Source organism: Gopherus flavomarginatus, chromosome 25, assembly GCF_025201925.1.
Source record: "Gopherus flavomarginatus isolate rGopFla2 chromosome 25, rGopFla2.mat.asm, whole genome shotgun sequence".
NCBI classification, from domain to species: Eukaryota; Metazoa; Chordata; order Testudines; family Testudinidae; genus Gopherus; species Gopherus flavomarginatus.
This window is the reverse complement of record NC_066641.1, coordinates 3069114-3086876: the sequence shown is the minus strand read 5'-3', so window position 1 is coordinate 3086876 and position 17763 is coordinate 3069114. Positions and strand designations below refer to the sequence as shown.

Sequence of the window (17763 nt, the reverse complement as noted above, 5' to 3'; positions counted from 1 at the left end):
CAAAGAAAGGTGCATTCTCATTGGTTTATATAATCATTAAAACATGTTGATTTACAACTAAATAGAGCCTTTACACTAGATTTGGTCAATCTTTTTGCTACATAGGAGCATTTATTTAAGCAATTATATAGCTTAATATTTTCAGCTTCTTAATTATACAATTTTAGTATGTTAGAAAATGGTGAATGATATACTGCTTATTAGATAATTAGCTTTTCTCATGATTTTTGTCAAGCTGCATTAGGATGGCAACTAAAATTTTATTAAACCTAGAACAGCATGAACAGGTTATTAAACAAACAACATTAAATGTTTGGATACATAAATTTCTCATACTAAAATATGTTTCACACTTACAACTACATGATTTATTAAAGGAACAGGAGGATTAACTGTAGTCAGTGAATTAAACTGATTATTTCAGGTCAACCTGGGAAAAATTCTAAATATGCGTAAGTGAAAGCAACTGGCGCTTAAGTTCCTACTTGCCTAAGTCTCTTGGAAATGAGACTACAGTCTCCTAAGTTATTTAGGCTGTTCTTCAAACTTTAAAACAACCAGATCTCATCCCTTCCCTCCTTATTTTCATTCGTAGTCTGGAAGAGACACACAGCATTCTCGTTTTTTCAACTCCCAATTGATCTCTCAACTTTGAATTAATTAGTCCAAAATAAAAAAAAAAAATCTTTCTGTGCCTGCAAAAGAGGCAACTGCTGTCAGAAGCTGGTTTAGCCCTTCAACAAACTCTGATTCCAGGTGCTTAGCTAGTGACTTCCACCAGTTCCATAGAGTGACCTTTTAAAACATCATCAGCCAATACCTACTGCTTGAATGGTCCCCTCCAGCCCTGATCTCTGTTATGGTCGGTATGACAGAGGTGATCATTCGATGCCCGTGTCATAGCTGCAGGTTCTTCTGCAGCAGAGAGGCATCTACCCTGGTACTCTGGGTTGAGACTATTAGCAAGAAAATGAGGCGGAGCAAAAGCATGATCCACCCGCTTCTTTACTGCCTGCTGCATAACTGTGTTGGTGCTTGTCTTTCTTCACTGGTTCTTCAAGGTCTTTCCAAATTTCAACAGCATCAGCAGCAGAGTAGCAATTGTTCTGCAGTTTGTTCCGGGCTATGGAAATAGATTTCAAGATATTCAGCATATCTTCTGCATTTCTCTGTAGCCTACTGTTGACTATTTAGACTGCTATAGTTTCCTCTTTTTATCTCCATTTCCTTCACAAATTATCATCCGAGTAAGCCAGTTCTTAATAAATAGCTGATGAAGTGGGCTCTGGCCCACAAAACCTTATGCCCAAACAAATGTGTTAGTCTCGAAGATGCCACAAGGACTCATCCATGGTTTTTCTGGGTGGTGGTCTTTTTTTCTTCTTCCTCTTCTTCTTTTGGGACACTCGGGAAATCTACTGTCTGTGTTTAGTTACAGCTCTGCTGGTTGGACCAGCAGATGGTGAAGCTGTAGATATTGCAAGTGGTGAGTGTTCAGTCCCCTTACATCTGACCTGGAGCATTGAAACAAATTGTTTAAAAAAAATCAAGATTCCTCCTACTACAGCCATTTGTATGACTGTTCAAACGATGTAACTTATTCTAAACCCAGTTTGATAGGGGGTTAGGGAAAATAACAAATCATAAGGATTATTTAAATCTAATCCCCTCGAGATGGATTATTTAAATCCATCTCGAGGGGATTAGATTTAAATAATCCTTATGATTTGTTATTTTCCCTATCTCGAGCAACGTATGAAACAGATTATGAATTTTAAAAAATTTAATTTTTTTTCCCAAAGTCCTAATAAAACTGTACTTTTGAAGAGGAAATCTTCCCCTGGGATGGTTGACTATGTTGAGCAATAGAAGTCCAGCAGTGACAGTGTAAATGTAACCGATAAATACTCCTACAACAAACATTTTGAAATTCATAAATAAGTAAGCCACCAAAAACACACTTATGACAATCTAAATAATCATTTACTAGCACTGTAAGACAAGGTTGACTTTTCATAAGAATGGTGCAGAGATAAGTTAACTAACCAATTTATCCAGATTGTTCAGACACATCCACTTCATCTTCAAAGTCATTGCCTTCTGAGGAGCGTTTTTATTGTCATTTTGTTCTGACAACAAGGCCTTGGATTTTTTGTTGCACTGTTTACATTTAGCCCATGTTCCTTTTTTGAAGGAAATATTGAAAATATTCTCAAATAGGGCCTCTTACAACCTGCAGCCGTGGCATCTTTTTCTCCAGTTCCCAGGTATTGAAATCAACACTAGAAGCTGCACTCTGAAGAACATTTGTCCCTTCTTCTCCAGTGTCCTGCTTTGACACCCGAGTTGTTCCTTTCTAGTTGCACACTCTGCTCCTTCTCACATAACTTGCCTACCCCAGAAAAACCAAAGAACTAACCATTCAAGAGTGCTAAGGTAATCCACATGCCTGTTGCACTGCGGTATTTTATTTGTTTAGAGAAGGAGGCAGTTGAGAAGTGACTGGATTTCTTGTGTGTGCGCATGCACATATTCACACAGCAAAGCCATATACTGAAAGTGCCCAGCACCATCCAGAAGCAAAGGCTGCTAGTGACTGGGCAGATCAGTGTTTTTTTCCATTACCTGGAGAGTAAGCTTCCTTGATGGGTGAAGTCATACATATTCATAACTTGAGAACTGAGCCAATTAGAGCTCAGGTAGGGAGATGTCTCATACTCCTATTTTATAACCACCCAGGTGGCTCAGCAGATGATGCTGATGAGATACGTGATGGTATCTTCTGAAGTCAGAGACTGGGTCCCAATGCCTGTGACAACTTTGCAAGTCTCTTGTACCCCCAGCACAGCTCTTGGGTCTCCCACAGGATCAAGCCCTTAATACAGCACGTGACCTATTGTGCCATATTTATAACTCGTGATCTCAGAAGTTAGATTTTTTGCTCCTCTGATTCTTTCTTTGGATAGAAAAGCAGCCTTTAACTCAGCTTTTCATAGGAGCTCAGTCATGGATTCAGCATATTTGTTTTATTTAAATGTTTTGAGAGATAAGTAATTTAGGTCTTAACATACCGTATGTACTCGTTCATAAGCTGAATATTTTTGGTAAAAAAGTGACACCTCAGAGAGCGGGGGTCGGCTTATAAACGGGTCTACACCAAAATTTAATGATTTTAAACTCTAAGTCTGTTCAACGATTCCAGTCTAATACACTGTCTTTTACCTGGAGCGTCTGCAGGCAGGGAGCCCCTCGGCTCCCTGCGTCCAGGGTTCGCCGTTCCTAGCCAATGAGAACCCAGCTAATGCAGACTGTGGACACTGGGAGCTGAGGGGCTCCATGCCTGTGAACGCCGTAAACAAAACATCCAGGTCCGCTAGTGGCTTACCCTGACGGGCCAGGAGCCAAAGTTTGCCAACCCCTGAAATATAGAGTCAGCTTATGAAAAGGTAAAAATAGCAAAAACTGTATGACCCTACCATCTTGGGGAGTCGGCGTATAAACAAACGGGCTAATGAACGAGTATATACAGTATGTTGTATCTTATTTGGATTTCATTTTAAGCAGGATTTTTAATAAGAAAAACTTTAAATAATAAACACTTTTTTATTCATAAGAACAGTCTGACCTATTATGGGCAATGGTCCATCTAACCCAGCATCCTGTTTTCCAAAAATGCCAGGTGCTTCAGAGGGAGTGAACAGAACAGGACAATTTTGAGTGTTCCATCCCCTGTCGTCCCAGCTTCTGGCAGTCAGAGATTCAGAGACACCTGGAGCATGGGATTCTTAACCATCCATTGATGGACGTGTCCTCTAAACTTAGCTAGTTCTTTTTTGAACCTAGTTACATTTTTGGCCTCCACAACATCCCCTGGTAACGAATTCCACAGGTTGGCTGTGTGTTGAGAGGATGTACTTCCTTTTGTTTGTGTTAGACCTGCTGCTCTGTCTTGGGCAAATCCCTTTACACATGGCAGGAGAAGTATAAAAAACAAACCTTGTGAAATGCTTGGTGCTGTGCAGGGGACAGGTGCTGTCCCAGTACAAAGTCGTTGGTCAGTTCTTAAGTTACAGACGGGGGACGGGGATTATTTACCACCAGGAAATGACATGTGAGTATTGGGCTTGGGGAAGGGTGGGAATGCACCTGCTTAGCCACATGATACAAAAAACTTTCACTGGTGGCATTGGAACCATTGAGCTGTGCAGTAATGCATCTGATCATGTGACCTTCTGAGTTAAGCTGCAGGTAGCTGGAATTTAGATCAAATTGAGCAGTTGGTCTGTCCCATGGAGGAGGGTTAATACATACCCCATCTGCCATCAAGCCTCTTCATCCTGACCAGGAAGGCTTTCTCTTGATTGGATGTACTCAGGAGGATAATTCTGCCAAGTGTTTGAATGCAAGGCCATGGCTGTCCCCGTCACATCATAAGGTCCTCTTCTGGGTGGTGGAGTCTCCTATGCACTCAGGTGTAGATTACTGAAGGGGCATGCTGAAGTATGAGGCCCTCCTGTATGGTGTGTGTAGTAGAGGCGCCTGATGAGGGTCCTTTGGAGAGTTCCTAAAAACCTTAACTTGAACTCTGTCAACTGTGAAGCTCTAGGCCAGCCTGGCACAGCTGAGTTTAACGATATTCCAGATACTCTGAATGCTGTTAGCGCTAAGTAGTGTTGTCTCTAAATGACCTGCTCATCATAAACCCCTATTTCTCTCCGATTTATTCACTTCAAAACTGTGTATGCTAACACAGCTTTTGCATTTCCACTTAGCCTGAAAAGCTTTAAACTCTAGCCATCAGTTGCTCTGTCCACTGCTGAAGTGCAGCTACCTCTGGAGCAGAATACAGCCGCCACTCAACAGCACAAAGCAACTCTGTATATGAGTTTAGAACAGAAGCTATTGAACTGGATGCAGGAATCACCAGGTGCAATTCTCTTGCCTATGTCATGCAGGTCAAGCTTGAGGCTGATAAAGACAAAAAGGAACAATCTGGTTCTAGGAAGTGCAGAGTGCCATCTTCTGTTGAAACTACAGAGGGAGCTACAGTAGGTAGAAAGGTTACGCAAGCTGGGGAATCTAGCTAAGATCCCAGCTAAGTTCCCCTTTTCGTGAACTTAACACATGGGAACAACCTGCCCCATCTTTGTTCATAAATTCCTTGGTTAAACAGTCGCTTTGGGTAGAGGAGTCTGTGCATAGATTCCAAGGCCAGAAGGGACCATTGTGGTCATCTAGTCTGACCTCCTGCATAGCACAGGCCTGAGAATTCAGTTTGCTTTGACTGCTGTTGCACATTGCATGGACGTTTTCAGAGAGCTATCCACAATGATGCCAAGATCTATCTTGAGTGGTAACAGCTAATTTAGACCCCATCATTTTATATGTATAGTTGGGATTGTTTCCAGTATGTATTACTTTGCATTTATCAACATTGAATTTCATCTGCCATTTCATTGCCCAGTCACTCAGTTTTGAGAGATCCTTCTGTAGCTCTTCACTGTCTGCTTGGGACTTAAATATCTTGTAGTTTTGTATTGTCTGCAAATTTTGCCACCTCAGAATATTGCATTTCTGAGAAGACATGAGGCACTAACTCCAGACTGCGGGCAAAATTCTAACATGGGAGAATTCGTTTTCCTACTTTCCTTGCAGTTTCAGTTGACTATGATATTCACAGTTTAGATTAGAAAATGTAGTGTTGCTGTGTGCTTTCAAACAACTGTCACATTCCACCTCAGAGGAGTCTGCATTTAAATGGTGACCCTTGCCTAGCTCTCAGATGTTAAGGCTTAAGACTTAAAAAGCTCTGAGTTCCGTGGATGAAAGGCAATATAGCAATGCAAAGTCTACTTCACCCTTATCAGCTTGGCCTATATTTAAATTCCAGTTCTCTCTCCCCCATGCAGGTTTCAATGTGGAGACTGTCGAATACAAAAACATAAGCTTCACGGTCTGGGATGTGGGTGGCCAGGACAAAATCAGACCCCTCTGGCGGCACTATTTCCAGAACACACAAGGTAAGTGCACATATTTAAACCTCATAAATACTGTAAATGTCGCATCTAAATGCTGTCCACCTTGTGCTTGTGACTGTTCAGGCCTGAGCCGTGGCTTCTCTAAGCCAACAAACATCAGTCTTATGTTCTGTCTTTCACTTCCCCCTCTGTGCCACTCCTTAACTCTTTACTTAATTGTGGAGTGGCTGCTATGGTTTCCATAGTTAAGGTTACTGTTTAAACACTTCTTGAAACCACTCTTACCTGCCACACACACAGTTAAATCAATGTGACTGACGTGGCAGTTCAGAGCCTGAGTAGAGCCTTTTGTGCAAGTCCCAGGTAATTTAGTGAAGGGTTTCCTGAGATACAGCCCACACCTCCAAAATGACCTATTTAAGAAATTGGGAGGGTGGAAGCCTGGGAGAGGATCCACGTGCAGTTTATATTGCTGGAAGCCCTCTGAATTTTAGCACCTCACTCTGTAAACAAGCTCAAACTAAGGCTTAATGTTGGAGTTTAGTTTTTGGCTTTGCAGAGCAAGTTGCTGGATATGAGCCGTGCATGTTTTACAGTGGCTGAGGGAACTGGGATTATGTAGTCTGCAGAAGAGAAGAATGAGGGGGGATTTGATAGCTGCTTTCAACTACCTGAAAGGGGCTTCCAAAGAAGATGAATCTAGACTATTCTCTGTGGTAGCAGATGACCGAACAAGGAGTAATGGTCTCAAGTTGCAGTGGGGGAGGTTTAGGTTGGATATTAGGAAAAACTTTTTCACTAGGAGGGTGGTGAAGCACTGGAATGGGTTCCCTAGGGAGGTGGTGGAACCTCCCTCCTTAAAGGTTTAAGGCCCGGCTTGACAAAAGCCCTAGCTGGGATGATTTAGTTGGGGATTGGTCCTGTTTTGAGCAGGGGGTTGGACTAGATACCTCCTGAGATCTCTTCCAACCCTGAGATTCTGTGATTCTGCACTCCTGTGCACAGAGACTTGACTCCTTAGCTGACCTGAAGATGCACGGCTGACAAAACAGGCAGTTCAGTGATGGTTTTAGACTGCCTCTCTGATTACTAGGCCATAAAAACATTGGGAGATCCAAATAGCTGGTTGTCCAGACAAAACCTAACTCTGTCCCAGAAGCATATGATGCTGCAGCTTTGCTTGTGATAGCGATGGCCTGGGTTAAGAAGCATTACTTTAAAAGGCCTACAAAGAGGCAGCAGGGTTAACTTTTTCTTGCAGCGTGCAGTAGAAATTGTGTCCCAGTTTCAATGTGACACTTTCAGACGTTGGGGTCTTTGGTTAAATAAGAGTGGCTGGGATGACTTATCATCCATACTCCAACTTTACTTGTGTTTTATCAGGAGTGGAAGCTTGAGGAATTAGCTTTGCATAAGGTGAAAATTCATAATCTTTGGCATGTAATTGAAAGGACAGGTTCGCTAACTTTTCTTTATCTAAGAACTAGGTCAAAGTGTCATGGAGGACAGGTCCATCAGTGACTATTAGCCAAGATGGTCGGGGACACAACGCCATGTCCAGATGTCCCTAACCCTCCAACTGCCAGAAGTTGAAAGTGGTCAGCAGGGGTGGATCACCTGAAATTGCCCTGGCTGTTCATTCCCTCTGAAGCATCTGGCCAGTGTCAGAGAGGATACTGGGCTACATGGGCCATTGGTCTGACTCAGTCTGGCCCTTCCTGCATGACGTAGTTATTACTGAACACTGATTGCATCTCTCCTCTGACTCCTGCGTAGGCTTAATCTTTGTAGTGGACAGCAATGATAGGGAGCGAGTGAATGAAGCAAGAGAAGAGCTCACCAGAATGTTGGCAGAAGATGAGCTCCGGGACGCCGTTTTACTAGTGTTTGTAAACAAACAGGTGAGGTGTTTCCTGATCCCTGCCTCTTCTAGGTCTTCATGGGTGGCCCTTGTGATTGCTAGCATTGGCAGTCTTTAAATCTTCTGCAAGATCTGCTCTAGTTCAAAAGGAATTATTGAGGAGCAGTTCCAGGGCCTGTACTACACAGGAGGTCAGACTAGATGATCACAATGGTTGCTTCTGGCTTTGGAATCTGTAAGTCTATGATCCTAACCAGGAAAAGGTTCCAGGCTAGACAATGAACTGGCTGTGGGAAATGTTCTAGTTCTTACTAAATAAAATAAAAATATTTACCTTCTGAAACCGGAACTACCCAATGAGTTCTTGCTAGTGCACAGCGCTGGTGCAGTCTTTGCCTGGGAGAGATTAGATGGGGTGGGGGAAGAACTCTGATGTTCTGGGACTTCTAGTAATTCAGCCTTGTGAAATTTTGCTGTTCTGGGAGAGTAAATCTTAATTTAGTGGAGCAAATATTCTTAGCATCCTCATTATCCTCATGGGAAGGGTGGGCAAATGGTATTTGTACCTGAGCTGGCTAAGTTTCAGTTCTTGCGAGGCTGATCTGTTGTCACTCTGTCCCTCTCCTGCTGTCAGTGTCTGGATTAGATTCTTCCAACTACACTCAACTCTCCAGTTAAAATTTGCTTGTAAACCATGCCAGCCTTGCAATACTTGCCTGACATTCCCGCTGGTTCTTCCAGCCATTTTGCCTACCTGCTTAGGAATGTAGGAATCAGTGAACAGTTCATTAGCATGGCAGGCACAGCAAATTCAAATGACAAGTCAGACCCGTTCATACTGAAATTCATAGCTGAACATATGCTCCTCTCCCCATCATAGCAGACTTCAGTTATTTGCTTCACTTTCATCTGAAAGCTTTCAGATGTTACACTTCAAGTAAATTGGGTAGCAGACAGGTGGGTTCCTGAATCAGTGTTCCCTCTAATTTTTTCCATCCATGTGCAGAATGAATTTTATGTGCACCAATATCGAGATATGTGCAGATGTGTGCCACCAGTAGAAACAAAAATCCAAATACAATATATACTTTTAAAGATTACCATAGGGATAATTACTCCAGCCAGGACAGGTTAGGCATTTTAGAACTCACTCTCAAAGAATTAAATTTAAGCATAAGACAAATAAAATTATGAAATGCACAGACCAGTCAAAAAACTAAAACAGCACTGTGAAAGAATAAAATTACAGAGAATATGTGCATTGCAGGAAGTACCAAGAAGTAACAACAACACAACAAGTATGTGTTGGGAGGTGAGTGTGTGTGAGAGAGACAGATAGCGGGGGGGGGGGGGACAGTTGGAGAGACAGATGTGGGGTGTGTGTGTGTGTGTGTATATGTAGAGAGACGGTGTATGTGGAAAGAGATGAGATAGCGGGGCTGGGCATGGGGGTGTCTCTGTATGAGAGATGGTGGATGGGTGTGACAGACAGACATGGGGTGTATGACAGATTGTCTAAGACAGTGACTGTGTGAAGAGAGACAGAGAGTGTGTGTGTGTGTGAAGAGAGACTGAGACTGTGTGTGTTGCGCGCGCACACACAGAGAGATAGGCGAATGCTGCCCCTTTAAGTAGATCGGCACTCACCAGTCTGAAGCCTGCTTGTACAAACACAGCAGCAACTCCATCCCACATTCTGCTCCTGAGCCCTGTCATGTCCCATCCCCTCCCCCCCGCTCTGCGGAGATCGGGTACATGGGCGGGGAGGACACCCTGACTTAAACCTCCGCCACCCCCGCTCTGCACAGGAGGCTCCCAGGAGCAGCTGGCCAGGAACTCCAAGGCAGAGGGCAGGGGCAGTGGGGAGGGGCACCTGAAGTACACAGCACTTGATTTGACTGCTGAGCAGCTGCACGGATGCACAGCTTAGAGGGAACACTGGTCCTGATCAGCCTGTCTTGTCTTTATGGTGCACCACTATGGTGTGTGTGCACACTCCTCAGTTAGCCAGCAAGGATTCAGTAGCTTTGACAGGGTTCCACTGTGTACAGAGAGCTCTCTAGTTAAAGAACTGCGTTGGAATGTCCTGCCTTGTTTCAGTTAAAATGTTTAATCTTAATGTGTTTTTCAGTGGCAGCAAAGCATTTTTAGTTATAACATTATGTGATTAAACTTCTCTTTAGGACCTTCCCAATGCTATGAATGCTGCAGAGATCACGGACAAACTTGGCTTGCATTCTCTTCGTCAGAGGAGCTGGTACATCCAAGCGACATGTGCCACCAGTGGAGACGGGCTTTACGAGGGATTGGACTGGCTCTCCAACCAGCTCAAAAATCAGAAGTGATTAATTCCCCGAGCATCTCATCAGAACCAGCCAGCCTCTGCTGTGTGTGCGTGTGCGTGTGTGTGTGTCTGTCAGAGGGGGAGAGAGAGAGAGGGAGAGATCACACAGGGGTGCGCGTCTCGGAGTGGGAGCAGCTTTCTCACACTGTGCCTTAAATATGCTGTAAAATAAAACCAATAGTATTATATTTTAAACACTACCTTCCATAGCTCTGAACATAGCATTTTTACACCAGCAAGCAGAACTTAGGGGATTCTATGGGACATGAGTGGAAAAAGACGCCTCGGCACTTGAAGGACAAGAGAACCTAGCATGTAAAATGAGTTGTTGTTGCAGTTGTCTTGTGCGAGTTTTGTGTTTCCCATTATCAGTGCAGCCTGTTGTCGTGTACAGTTTGATCTCCTTCCTTCATCGTTTTTCAGTAGAAACATAATTTTACTCTCTGAATGTTGCCATGGGACTATATACCAGCATGTTACTCAGTATTTCAAACCCCTGACCCAGGCATCCTTGCGTAGAGCGAGATGTCTCTTCTGGTTCAGTTGAACAGTAGCATAGACAGTGTGTTCTGTGGTAGGAACTGTGTAATCTACTCTGCTGTGTATAACATACCTCATTGTAAAGTAATTTGTTTAGGGGGTTGTGTTGCTTCTTTGGATCAAGGTTTCCCCAGCTCCAGTCACAGATTAGCCCCTCCAGCTAATTCCTCGCTCATGGGATGGCAAAAACTCAGCTGGGGAGTGAGACTTCAGAGAGGGGATCAGATGTCTGGACAGGCCGAGTGATTTATTTCTCAAAAGACCTTAGTTACTGGTATCACATTAGCATCTCCATCGGCAGGCTGGAAATGAGGCTTCCGAGATCACTGCTCCCACTCCTGCTTTGTACAAAACATCCTATGCTCACTGGGAAGGGATAGCGATGTCTTGTACAGTTACCTATTCTAACTAACCAGTAGGGTTCCTGCAATGAAGATCAACCTGATCAGTCTATGAACGTCAATAATTTGGTGTCAGGGGGGAGAAAAGAATCTAATGATAAAGGGGATTTGGGAGACTAGACTGGAGCAGCCTGGGCTAGTGCTATGCTAGATCATGTCCGAAAAATCCATTCCAGTTTCAGCAAAATGTGTGATTTGGCAAACACTGCTCTGTATGGGATAGTCCTTCTGTCTGTTGTCATTTGGTGGGTCAAACATGCTCTTACCACACTTGTGTTTGTATTTCCCACCTGAAGTCTCCACTATCCCCTCATCCCTTTTGGTCACAGTGTGGAAGAAAAGGCTGGTGCCCCTCTTCTGCCATTGACAGTAATGCTTTGCACAGGCTCAGTGAACAGATTGTCCAGTTACTCTTTTGCCTCTGTAAAAAAAAAAAAAATTTTTTTAAAACCCTCTAGCTCTTGGAAGGGGAGAATGTCAGTCTTTTAACCATTTGAAATCTACTGAGACTATTGAGAAAATGAAGCAGAAATATCTTTTTAATAGAAAAGTTTCATATATTCATGTTCAAAAGTGTATGTCTATAAAAATACAATGTGGAGAGGGAAGTGAAGTGTAAATCGGATACAAGCCAAATGTGGATTTGGTTTTTGAACCGTGTTGTAACTTCTCAGAAGTGCACTGTAATAAAGAGAATCTGTCTTGGAATAAGGAATGGGCTTGTGATTGATGGTAGCCGTGTGCTTTTGCACACATGGATCCCTGTCAACAGTCCAAACTAAGAACACCGATCTCATTCCTGCAGTTCCTTCTTACCTACTGATCAAGGAATCCCCACCCGCTTGTCCTGTTCTCCCCACGCCGTGCTCAAGGATTCATCTTGGAGAGCTTCAATTTCAGTATTGTAGGACAAAGAGGAGACAACTGCCTTGTGGGGCCAGGGTACAGCACATAACGCTGTCATTTCCGCCATGGCTGCTTTCTGCTCCTTCTTGCCTCCCTTTTCCATTTCTCCAGCTATACACTACAGCTGGTGTTTGTAGTGATGGTTCACCTGGTGACCTAGCCAGACAGCAAGAAGGGCTCTGAAGAACTCTGCCTGCTTGCATGCTGTGCTGACCACTGCTGAATCTTATTTCTCAGAGCTTAAGGCCAGAAGGGACCACTAATATACCATTTAGTCTGACCTCCTGGGTCTGATAGGCCATTACATTTTACCCTGAAACTGCTGTATTGAGCACAAACTTCCATTAAACTAAAGCTTTTCAGTCCTCAGGAGACTAAGCTGTGTCAAGAACAGAAGAGACCACCACTGCCCAAGGCCAGTGACAGGGAATGGATTAGGTGAGAGATTCCCAGGTGAACCACACTCCATGCTGCAAAAGAAGGAAAAACACACAAACCCATTCCTCGGATCACCTGTTCCAGTCTGAATTCATTTTTTTTTTTTTTCAAACGTGTGACAGACCCAGACCAGTGGGGTACAGGAGTCTGGTAGAGGGCAAATATACTAGTCACTGGATGAGTAGTTTTCTGTTCCCTGAGTGACAAGAGTAGGGCTGCACTAGAGTGATCAGGAACCTGCTAGAACCAAGTAAGGCAGACAGGCTGATTAGCCTGCCTTGATTGGCTGCAGGTGATCTAATCAGGGCACCTGGGTTTAAAAAGGAGCTCACTCCAGTCAGGGGAGGAGGAGCCAGAGGAGAGGAAGTGCATGTGAGGAGCTGGGAGTGAGAGGGTGTGCTGCTGGAGGACTAAGGAGTACAAGCGTTATCAGACAGCAGGAGGAAGGTCCTGTGGTGAGGATAAAGAAGGTGTTTGGAGGAGGCCATGGGGAAGTAGCCCAGGGAGTTGTAGCTGTCATGCAGCTGTTACAGGAGGCACTATGGACAGCTGCAATCCACAGGGCCCTGGGCTGGAACCCAGAGTAGAGGGTGGGCCTGGGTTCCTCCCAACTCCTGGTCAGACACAGGAGGAGTTGATCCAGACTGTGGGGAAGATCACTGAGGTGAGCAAATCTGCCAATAAGCGCAGGACCCACCAACGTAGAGGAGGAGCTTTGTCACACACGGGACACCAGAACTGCACACTGTTCCAGATGAGGTCTCACCAGTGTGTGCCTTGCTCTCAGGTATGTGGCTGCTCAGATATATACCTGACATGTTTCCCTCTCCATCCCTATGGCAGGAAGGGGGTTACTGACTTGCTACATCTCCAAGACCCTGCTCTGCTGCAGGGAGGTCTCTAATGGAAATGAGTTATTGTAATCCACAAGAGCACTAGGATGTGTCATGCTCCCCTCTAGCAGCTGGACTACTAGAGGATAACAATCTGCTGCTCGCGGTGGTTAAAGGAGTTGCTCCTTTACCTCAAGTGGCATTAGTTGCTAGTTAAGGTCTAGCAGCATCAGTAGAGCAGTGCATTTGCAGAGTTCCCAACTTGTCCTTTGTTCAGCTCTCAAACAAAAGCAGCCTTCTTCAGTCATTTCAGGCAAACTCTGGTGGCACAGTAGATGCCTTCAAAGTTGAAGATGACACCAGTATGCACCTTTCCCCCAGGACCAACAAATACTTCCTAGGTTTATTCAAAAGATCAAGACCAGAAGATGCAACCTCATACTAATAACATCTGCTTCTGATCAGTAGTGTCATCAGAGCTATCACAATTATCATTATACTGAAGTGGCACATAGAAGCCCCTTTAAGAAATCTGGGCCTCATGCTGCTAGGCACTGTATACATATATAATCCTCTCTGCTCAGTTATCTTTATCAACCAAATTTGTAATTCCATTAAAGAATGAAATCAGACCTTATTTTCATAAAACTATCTTGTCTAGCATTAATTATATTACTATCCTAGGACCAAAGAATATACGTTATACTTATAAAATGGAGAGCTGTGTCTTGGAATGCAGTGACATTGAAATGTACTTAAGGGGCATTGTAGATAACTAACTGAACAGGAGCTCCCAGGGTGAAGCTGCAGCCTCTCTTGGATGTATAAGCATAGGACTATCAGGAAGGAATGGGGAGGTAGGTGGTATTACCTCTCTATCAGGAATTAGATCATTTCTGGATATTGTGTCCAATTCTGACATCCAAACTTCAAAAAGGATGTTGGAAAAACTGAAAAGGCATTCAGAGTTACAAGAATGATCTGAGATCTGGAAAACCTGCCTTACAGAGTGGAGATCTCTCTCTAACAGATATGCTTTTGCTCAATCAACAGTTATTGGCTTGATGCAGGACTCACTTGGTGCAATTCTCTGACCTATGTTATGCAGGTGGTCAGACTAGATTATCATAGTGGTCCTTTCTGGCCTTAAAAACCATGAATATATTAATTCTCCCTACAGCGTTATCAAATACTATCTTAAATGCAGTCAGAAAACTGGTGGCCCAGTATAACATACGATGGAAAATGTCAAGGAGTACAAGAAAATTGATTGCTATGCTAGGAACTCAAAGTAAAATAACATGAAAAATCCCCCACAAGCGCAATACATAAAAAACATTTCTAAATCTTTCACTTTAGTTCAAGGAGTTTCCTTTCAAACATGGACATTTTGACATACCACCCAAGTCTCATATTTGCATGCTCAACTGGTCAGATAGGCCATAAAGTGTTCAAAAATCATGACTCAAATCCCAAAGAATCAATAGACTATCTTAAAAAATATAAGATTAAAAATAATAATAAATGTTAGATGCTTTTTATTTGCCTTCTGGTATTTAGGGGGACTTAATGAAAACTGGGAGCCTCATATAATCACCCAACTCCAAAAGCCGTTGGGTTTTTTTTTTTTAAAAATGCCCTAAATGGCAAGACTTTCAATATAATAGCAAGAGTTGGCAACACCAGGTCCAATAAAGACAATGATGATGTTTGGGAAAACTGGGTCCCAGGGGTATCCTCTTCACAGGTGTTCCCACTGCCCCAGTTCTTTTGAAGTTAGCCTACTTTCAAACCCCTCAGAAAAAATGGCAACTGAATATATGGCAGATGGGGCAGCTGTAGGTTTAGTCTCAGCAGGTGCTCACAACTGAGGAAGGCATCGATGGAACAACACCAGGACCACTGGGGCCACTCTCTGGTCAGTGGAAAGAGAATGGGTATCCTGCTTTCCTTTGGAACGGTGCAGTAGGCAACTGGGGGGTAAGGTGGGGGGAGCCCAGCCCTTTCTCTGAATCCTTTGCAGAAGCTCCTATTCCCTTTGTAAGTGCAGTCCAGTGCCCTGGTGTGGGGGGGTCAATTTGGTACAGGAGGTGGACAGAGAACTGCCTTGCTGTGTGGGGATCACTGTTGGGGTGGTGATTAGGGCACTACCCTCGTGTTGCATCACTGATAGGCTGGGGTGAAAGTAACTTAAAGGACTTACCCGTACACTGGAGTCCTGAACAGAGCTGGGCCTCAACCGGAAGGGGTGGGGCCTTTCAAGGGGTAGCAGCGGAAGGGCTCCGGCAACAATTTAAAGGGCCCAGGGCTCCCCACAGGGGCTGATGCTCCAGGACCTTTAAATCTCCACCCGAGCCTGGCTGCTGGAGCTCCGGCTGTGATTGAAAGGGCCTGGGGCTTCCTGCAGCTGCTGGAGCCCTGGCCCTTTAAATCACCGCTGGAGAAGCGGGTCCAGTCTGTCATGGCGTACCGGCTATTGCCGGCATGCTGTACCGTACCATACTGGCTTACTTTCACCTCTGCTGATGGGGCAGTGGGTAGGGCAGTGCCCTGGTGTGTGTGGTCACTGATGGGGGTGGGGGCTGGGTAGTGCCTGGTGTGTGGGGGCATTGGTGGGCGGCGGCAGTGGTGGGGGTGAGAGCAGGGCAGAGCCCAGTGTGTAGGGTCAGTGGTGGGGGCGGGGCAGTGCCTGGTGTGTGGGGGCAGTGGTGGGGGTGAGAGCAGGGCAGAGCCCAGTGTGTAGGGTCAGTGGTGGGGGCGGGGCAGTGCCTGGTGTGTGGGGGCAGTGGTGGGGGTGAGAGCAGGGCAGAGCCCAGTGTGTAGGGTCAGTGGTGGGGATGGGGCAGTGCCTGGTGTGTGGGGGCAGTGGTGGGGGTGAGAGCAGGGCAGAGCCCAGTGTGTAGGGTCAGTGGTGGGGATGGGGCAGTGCCTGGTGTGTGGGGGCAGTGGTGGGGATGGGGCGAGTGCCCGGTGTGCCGGGTCAGGGTCAGGGGTGGGGTCAGGGCAGTGTCTGGTGTGCGGGCTCAGGGATGGGGGTGGGGGTGGGGCAGAGCAGTGCCCGATGTGCCAGGTCAGGGGCGGGGCAGTGCCTAGTGTGTGGGGGCAGTGGTGGGGGCAGGGCAAAGTGCCTGGTGTGTGGGGTCAGGGAAGGGGTGGGGGCGGGGCAGTGCCTGGTGTGTGGGGTCAGGGAAGGGGTGGGGGCGGGGCAGTGCCTAGTGTGTGGGGGCAGGGGTGGGGGCAGGGCAAAGTGCCTGGTGTGTGGGCTCAGGGATGGGGGTGGGGGCGGGGCAGGGCAGTGCCCGATGTGCCAGGTCAGGGGCGGGGCAGTGCCTAGTGTGTGGGGGCAGGGGTGGGGGCAGGGCAAAGTGCCTGGTGTGTGGGGGCAGTGGTGGGGTGGGGGCAGGGCAAAGTGCCTGGTGTGTGGGGGCAGTGGTGGGGTGGGGGCGGGGAAGTGCCTGGTGTGCGGGGTCAGGGATGGGGGTGGGGCAGTGCCATGACACTTGTGCACAAATTGCAATGTGGAAACGCCCTAGCCAGGTAACCTCCGCTTTCCCCTCCCGACCCGTTAGCCAATCACCTTGTTGGGTTTCTAAACCCCTCTGTTCCCGTGACCAATGAGCATCCGCCCTGTTTTTGAGCGGGAAAGGGCTGCAGCGGCTGTAACCGTTCCCGGCTAGTCTCTGGGTAAACAAATCATTTGACGATTTCCCATTGGCTGGAAGGTAGCCAATCAGAGAGTGGAGGTCACGAGACCAACTGGGATAGAGTAGGGGGCATGAGTCGGTTCGTGATGCGCGTGTTGGTGGGAGTGGCGTGCGAGGCGATTCCTCATTGGTTAAGTGGCGGCCGTCGCGGGGCTCCAAGAGAATCGCCTATTGGCTTTCGGGAAGTCAATGCCCCTCGTGGGATAGGGCATCACGAGGCGTTAGCGCCTCGAGGGCGTCAGGCGGTTTGTCATTGGCTAGGTGGGGCTAGCCAATCCTGTGGTGCAGGCTGCGCTCGAGAGCTGGCCCCTCCCGCGCTGTGGTGTGAGGGCTAACGGCCGCTTAGCGCCATCCTCAGTCCGGCGGAGGGGAGCGGCGGCGGCTGGTGGCATGGGGGGGATCCCGCTGCTCAGCCGCCCCCGCCTTCCCTAAGTGGTGTTATAGTCCGGGCTCCGGCCCTCCGCCGCGGGGGCCGCCCATGGAGGTGAGGGGGAGGGAACGAGCGGGGGGATGGAGGAAGGAGTCAGGGGATGGATGAGGTGGGGGGGCGGTCCTAGGTGTAGGTATGTGGGGCTGGAGGACAGAGCCGCGAGTGGGTCTCCATGCCCGTGGCAGGGTGGCGAGGTGTCCCTCTCTCGCAGCCAGGGTGGCCAGCAGTAACCAGGTGCCTGTGGTGGGCTGGGGTAGCTAAGCCCCTCGCCTGCCCCAGCCGTTCTCCAGCCCCCGGGGCCCATCTGACTGTCAGCAAATGCCACAGG

The 17763-nt window shown here is 46.6% G+C and overlaps 1 protein-coding gene across 5 annotated transcripts in view; it reads left to right on the top strand.

Annotated features, from left to right (window-relative positions):
• Nucleotides 1–11839, top strand: part of LOC127040621 (ADP-ribosylation factor 2) — a 30808-nt gene extending 18969 nt beyond the window's left edge. For all 5 annotated transcript variants that reach the window (XM_050935008.1, XM_050935005.1, XM_050935006.1 and 2 more), the window contains 3 exons: nt 5910–6020; nt 7755–7879; nt 10023–11839. In XM_050935008.1, coding sequence (XP_050790965.1) covers nt 5910–6020; nt 7755–7879; nt 10023–10184 — 398 coding nt within the window. In that variant the 3' untranslated portion in view covers nt 10185–11839. The remainder of the gene's footprint in view (nt 1–5909; nt 6021–7754; nt 7880–10022) is intronic.
• Nucleotides 11840–17763: the final 5924 nt, after the last annotated feature.